Here is a 7,155-nt window from a genome sequence, read left to right on the forward strand (position 1 = left end):
AGTAAGCATTTATTTATTAACTTTTTCATCAATGGCTAATAAAAAATAAACCACAGCATATTTTCATTTAAAATGGTGCAGAAATGCAATGAAAGACGTAATTGTGGCATCTATTGGTAATTGATATTATAAATTAAGTCTCATATTTGCAAGAAGGTCATTTTAATCAAATTATTGAAGAAAATAAGTGTAATGTTTTTAGCCAACACAGTTTATGTTGTAACAGCTTATGAGGAAAAAAAATTCCCAAACTTACTTCATGCAAAATCTGCACACTTGTCGTTAAAACAGCGTAAAAACGTAAGCAGTACTTAACCGTTTTCCTTTATTTTTTCCCCTCTGCATATTGCCATTGTCTCTCCTCTGTTTTTCTTTAAATTAAGAAAATCAATACTATGGTGTTAATAAATAAAGTATTTATATGTACATTATAAAGGAGAAGAAAAAATGAATGGAATGTGTTGTTGGGGAAAAATAATTTATCACCTTGGACCAGCAGTTTTCAAAAGAAAAAAAAATTGCAATGCCTTATAAAATTGTATTTTCCATTTTTATGTCTTGAGGTAAAAAGTGAATAGCTAAAAAGTTAGATATTTCAATCCCAAACTGAAACACAAAATGGTTATTACCTTTATAGTTACCTACAAGTGCCCAGTGCACATGTCCATTTATTTAAAAAAAAAAAAAAAAAAAAAAAAAAAAAGGCATCAAGGTTTAACATACTGTAAACGTATAATTAAGATTTTCAGGTGCAAATGCAAAGATACCAACATCTACTAGTTAAAAGGCAGACAGTCCATTATAGAGAGTACCGCGTGTACATAAAATTGGGGTTGGGGATAGGATCAAGACTAGATGGAGATGTTCAGTAGGGCCATTTTCCTATCTGCGTCTGGTCACATCCTGGCCATGGGTTACAAGTTCCTGCCCAAGAAATAACTTTCAGTCCAAAAGAAGAAAATGCAAAAAAAAAAAAAAAAAATTATATGTAAAGTAAAACCTTCATAAAATCCAACAAAGGCATCGGGCCTTTTGCGTTGCTGGTTATTGCTAACACCTGTTTGTCAAACCGGACGATGCTGTTTTTCTTTTCTTTTTTTCTTTTTTTTTTTTTTGTTTAAAAAAATAAAACCAAAAGTAAAAAAAAAAAAATATTAAAAACAAAAGAAATCAGTCTGTTTGTATTTAAAAACAGCACACCAAGAGGAGACGTTATACACGAGCCTCAGATGGAAACACTGCAGAGAAGCACTATTTTGTGTGTGCAATGTCTGTTTGGGTAAAATCAGTTTACTCTGAGTCACTGCTGTCTGAACTTGAACCACTTGAACTGCTGCTTCCAGATTCAGAGGAACTGCTACTGCTGCTCAGCCTTGATGGACCACCTGCTGCTCCTGAACTGGATTTATCTGAAAGAAAGTATAAATAAAGCAAAAAATAAAATAGTCTATTTACCAAAATTATTTTGCCACAATCTCAGTAACTTAAAGGGACACTGAACCCAATTTTTTTTCTTTCATGATTCACATAGAGCAGCAATTTTAAGCAACTTTCTAATTTACTCCTATTATCAATTTTTCTTCATTCTCTTGGTATCTTTATTTGAAAAGCAAGAAAACAGAATTTATGCTTACCTGATAAATTACTTTCTCCAACGGTGTGTCCGGTCCACGGCGTCATCCTTACTTGTGGGAATATCTCTTCCCCAACAGGAAATGGCAAAGAGTCCCAGCAAAGCTGGCCATATAGTCCCTCCTAGGCTCCGCCCACCCCAGTCATTCGACCGACGGACAGGAGGAAAATATATATAGGAGAAACCATATGGTACCGTGGTGACTGTAGTTAGAGAAAATAATTCATCAGACCTGATTAAAAAAACCAGGGCGGGCCGTGGACCGGACACACCGTTGGAGAAAGTAATTTATCAGGTAAGCATAAATTCTGTTTTCTCCAACATTGGTGTGTCCGGTCCACGGCGTCATCCTTACTTGTGGGAACCAATACCAAAGCTTTAGGACACGGATGAAGGGAGGGAGCAAATCAGGTCACCTAAACGGAAGGCACCACGGCTTGCAAAACCTCTCTCCCAAAAATAGCCTCTGAAGAAGCAAAAGTATCAAATTTGTAAAATTTGGCAAAAGTGTGCAGTGAAGACCAAGTCGCTGCCTTACATATCTGGTCAACAGAAGCCTCGTTCTTGAAGGCCCATGTGGAAGCTACAGCCCTAGTGGAGTGAGCTGTAATTCTTTCAGGAGGCTGCCGTCCGGCAGTCTCGTAAGCCAATCGGATGATGCTTTTAAGCCAAAAGGAAAGAGAGGTAGAAGTCGCTTTTAGACCTCTCCTTTTACCAGAATAGACAACAAACAAAGAAGATGTTTGTCTGAAATCTTTTGTAGCCTCTAAATAGAATTTTAGAGCACGGACTACGTCCAAATTGTGTAACAAACGTTCCTTGTTTGAAGCTGGATTCGGACATAAAGAAGGTACAACTATCTCCTGGTTAATATTCTTGTTAGAAACAACTTTAGGAAGAAAACCAGGTTTAGTACGCAAAACCACCTTATCTGCATGGAACACCAAATAAGGCGGAGAACACTGCAAAGCAGATAACTCTGAAACTCTTCTAGCAGAAGAAATAGCAACCAAAAACAAAACTTTCCATGATAGTAACTTAATATCTATGGAATGCAAAGGTTCAAACGGAACCCCTTGAAGAACTGAAAGAACTAGATTTAGACTCCAGGGAGGAGTCAAAGGTCTGTAAACAGGCTTGATTCTAACCAGAGCCTGAACAAATGCTTGAACATCTGGCACAGCAGCCAGTCTTTTGTGTAGCAAGACAGATAAAGCAGAGATCTGTCCCTTTAGAGAACTTGCAGATAATCCTTTCTCCAAACCTTCTTGTAGAAAGGAGAGAATCTTAGGAATTTTTATCTTATTCCATGGGAATCCTTTGGATTCACACCAACAGATATATCTTTTCCATATTTTATGGTAAATATTTCTAGTTACCGGTTTTCTGGCCTGAACCAGAGTATCTATCACAGAATCTGAAAACCCACGCTTTGAAAGAATCAAGCGTTCAATCTCCAAGCCGTCAGCTGGAGGGAAACCAGATTTGGATGTTCGAATGGACCCTGAACAAGAAGGTCCTGTCTCAAAAGGTAGCTTCCATGGTGGAACCGATGACATATTCACCAGGTCTGCATACCAAGTCCTGCGTGGCCACGCAGGAGCTATCAAGATCACAGAGGCCCTCTCCTGCTTGATCCTGGCTACCAGCCTGGGAATGAGAGGAAACGGTGGAAATACATAAGCTAGGTTGAAAGTCCAAGGTGCCACTAGTGCATCTACTAGGGTCGCCCTGGGATCCCTGGATCTGGACCCGTAACACGGAACCTTGAAGTTCTGACGGGACGCCATCAGATCCATGTCTGGAATGCCCCATAATTGAGTTAGTTGAGCAAAGATCTCCGGGTGAAGTTCCCACTCCCCCGGATGGAATGTCTGACGACTCAGATAATCCGCTTCCCAGTTTTCCACACCTGGGATGTGGATCGCGGATAGATGGCAGGAGTGATTCTCCGCCCATTGTATTATTTTGGTCACTTCTTTCATCGCCAGGGAACTCCTTGTTCCCCCCTGATGATTGATATACGCGACGGTCGTCATGTTGTCCGATTGGAATCTTATGAATCTGGCCTTTGCTAGTTGAGGCCATGCCCTGAGAGCATTGAAAATCGCTCTTAATTCCAGAATGTTTATCGGGAGAAGAGACTCTTCCCGAGACCACAGTCCCTGAGTTTTCAGAGACTCCCAGACCGCGCCCCAGCCCACTAGACTGGCGTCGGTCGAGACAATGACCCACTCTGGTCTGCGGAAGCTCATCCCCTGGGATAGATGGTCCAGGGTCAGCCACCAATGGAGTGAATCTCTGGTCTTCTGATCTACTTGAATCATTGGAGACAAGTCTGTATAGTCCCCATTCCACTGTTTGAGCATGCACAGTTGTAATGGTCTTAGATGAATTCGTGCAAAAGGAACTATGTCCATTGCTGCAACCATCAACCCTACTACTTCCATGCACTGAGCTATGGAAGGACGTGGAACAGAATGAAGAACTTGACAAGCGCTTAGAAGTTTTGACTTTCTGACCTCTGTCAGAAAAATCCTCATTTCTAAGGAATCTATTATTGTTCCCAAGAAGGGAACTCTTGTCGACGGAGACAGAGAACTCTTTTCTATGTTCACCTTCCATCCGTGCGATCTGAGAAAGGCCAGAACAATGTCTGTGTGAGCCTTTGCTTTTGACAGGGACGACGCTTGTATTAGAATGTCGTCCAAGTATGGTACTACTGCGATGCCCCTTGGTCTTAGAACCGCTAGAAGGGACCCGAGTACCTTTGTGAAAATCCTTGGAGCCGTGGCTAACCCGAATGGAAGGGCCACAAACTGGTAATGTTTGTCCAGAAAGGCAAATCTTAGGAACTGATGATGTTCTTTGTGGATAGGAATATGTAGGTACGCATCCTTTAGATCCACGGTAGTCATAAATTGACCTTCCTGGATAGTGGGTAGAATCGTTCGAATGGTTTCCATTTTGAACGATGATACCCTGAGGAATTTGTTTAGGATCTTCAGGTCCAAGATTGGTCTGAATGTTCCCTCTTTTTTGGGAACTACGAACAGATTTGAGTAAAATCCCAGTCCCTGTTCTTTTATTGGGACTGGGTGTATCACTCCCATTTTCAACAAGTCTTCTACACAATGTAAGAACGCCTGTCTCTTTATTTGGTTTAAGGATAAGTGAGACCTGTGGAACCTTCCCCTTGGGGGTAGTTCCTTGAATTCCAGAAGATAACCCTGAGAAACTATTTCTAGAGCCCAGGGATCCTGAACATCTCTTGCCCAAGCCTGAGCAAAGAGAGAGAGTCTGCCCCCTACTAGATCCGGTCCCGGATCGGGGGCTACTCCTTCATGCTGTTTTGTTAGCAGCAGCAGGTTTCTTGGCCTGCTTACCCTTGTTCCAGCCTTGCATAGGCTTCCAGGCTGGTTTGGGCTGTGAGGCATTACCCTCTTGCTTAGAGGATGCAGGATTAGAGGTTGGTCCGTTCCTGAAGTTGCAAAAGGAACGAAAATTAGACTTATTCTTGGCCTTGAACGGCCTATCTTGTGGGAGGGCGTGGCCCTTTCCCCCAGTGATGTCTGAGATAATCTCTTTCAATTCTGGTCCGAAGAGAGTTTTACCTTTGAAAGGGATGTTAAGCAATTTTGTCTTGGATGATACATCCGCTGACCAAGACTTTAGCCAAAGCGCTCTACGCGCCACAATTGCAAACCCTTAATTTTTCGCCGCTAATTTAGCTAATTGCAAAGCGGCATCAAAAATAAAAGAGTTAGCCAACTTAAGTGCGTGAACTCTGTCCATAACCTCCTCATATGGAGTCTCTCTACCAAGCGCCTTTTCTAGTTCCTCGAACCAGAACCACGCTGCAGTAGTGACAGGAACAATGCACGAAATGGGTTGTAGAAGGTAACCTTGCTGCACAAAAATCTTTTTAAGCAAACCTTCCAATTTTTTATCCATAGGATCTTTAAAAGCGCAACTATCCTCGATAGGAATAGTAGTGCGCTTGTTTAAAGTAGAAACTGCCCCCTCGACCTTAGGGACTGTCTGCCATAAGTCCTTTCTGGGGTCGACCATAGGAAATAATTTCTTAAATATAGGGGGGGAACAAAAGGTATGCCGGGCTTCTCCCACTCTTTATTCACTATGTCCGCCACCCGCTTGGGTATAGGAAAAGCGTCGGGGTGCACCGGAACCTCTAGAAACTTGTCCATTTTGCATAATTTCTCTGGAATGACCAAGTTGTCACAATCGTCCAGAGTAGATAACACCTCCTTAAGTAGTGCGCGGAGATGTTCTAATTTAAATTTGAATGTCACAACATCAGGTTCAGTCTGTTGAGGAATTCTACCTGAATCTGAAATTTCCCCGTCTGACAGACCCTCCCTCAAAACCACTTCAGACTGGTGTGAGGGTATGAGAGAAAGTTTATCATCAGCGCCCTCCTGCTCTTCAGTGTTTAAAACAGAGCAATCGCGCTTTCTCTGATATGCAGGCATTTTGGATAAAATATTTGCTATGGAGTTATCCATTACAGCCGTCAATTGTTGCATGGTAATAAGCATTGGCGCGCTAGATGTACTAGGGGCCTCCTGCGTGGGCAAAACTGGTGTAGACACAGTAGGAGATGATGTAGTATCATGACTACTCTCCTCTTCTGAGGTATTATCTTGGGCAATGTTATTATCTGTGGCAGTACTGTCCTTATTTTGTTTGGACACTATGGCACAATTATCACAGAAATTTAAATGGGGAGACACATTGGCTTTCATACATATAGAACATCGCTTATTCGAAGGCACAGACATGTTAAACAGGCTGAAACTTGTTAATAAAGCACAAAAAACGTTTTAAACAAAATCGTTACTGTCTCTTTAAATTTTAAACAGAAACCACTTTATTACTGAATATGCGAAAAACTATGAAGGGATTCTTCAAAAATCACCACATTTTCACCACAGTGTCTTAAAGCATTAAAGGTATTGCACACCAAATTGCAGAGCTTTAACCCTTAAAATAACGGAACCAGAGCCATTTACAAATTTAACCCCTATACAGTCCCAGCTACAGCTTTGGCTGTGACTCAACCAAGCCCAGAGGGGAATACGATACTAAATGACGCCTTCTAGAAACTTTTCCAGCAATTTTCAGATCCTCACACATGCATCTGCATGTCTTGCTCTCAAAAAACAACTGCGCAATAATGGCGCGAAAATGAGGCTCAGCCTACAACAGGGAAGGCCCTCCCTGACTGGAAAGGTGTCTAACATAGTGCCTGCCATTAAAAAACGTTCCCCAATCTTATAAATGTGAAATATCAATATAAACATAGATAAGATGTCCAAATAAAGCAATCAATTTAGCCCATAAAAGTGTCTACCAGTGTTATAGCCCATATTAAACCCTTTATTCTGTTTGTTTGACTAAGAAAATGGCTTACCGGTCCCCATGAGGGGAAATGACAGCCTTCCAGCATTACCCAGTCTTGTTAGAAATGTGGCTAGTCATACCTTAAGCAGAAAAGTCTG

The 7,155-nt window shown here is 41.6% G+C and overlaps 1 protein-coding gene across 3 annotated transcripts in view; it reads right to left on the reverse strand.

Moving 5' to 3' along the window:
- Window positions 1-461: 461 nt before the first annotated feature.
- BRD3 (bromodomain containing 3) overlaps window positions 462-7,155 on the reverse strand; it is a 128,156-nt gene continuing 121,462 nt past the window's right edge. For all 3 annotated transcript variants that reach the window (XM_053695623.1, XM_053695621.1, XM_053695622.1), the window contains exon 14: window positions 462-1,409. In XM_053695623.1, coding sequence (XP_053551598.1) covers window positions 1,291-1,409 — 119 coding nt within the window. In that variant the 3' untranslated portion in view covers window positions 462-1,290. The remainder of the gene's footprint in view (window positions 1,410-7,155) is intronic.

Source organism: Bombina bombina, chromosome 12, assembly GCF_027579735.1.
Source record: "Bombina bombina isolate aBomBom1 chromosome 12, aBomBom1.pri, whole genome shotgun sequence".
In the NCBI taxonomy this organism is placed as follows: domain Eukaryota; kingdom Metazoa; phylum Chordata; class Amphibia; order Anura; family Bombinatoridae; genus Bombina; species Bombina bombina.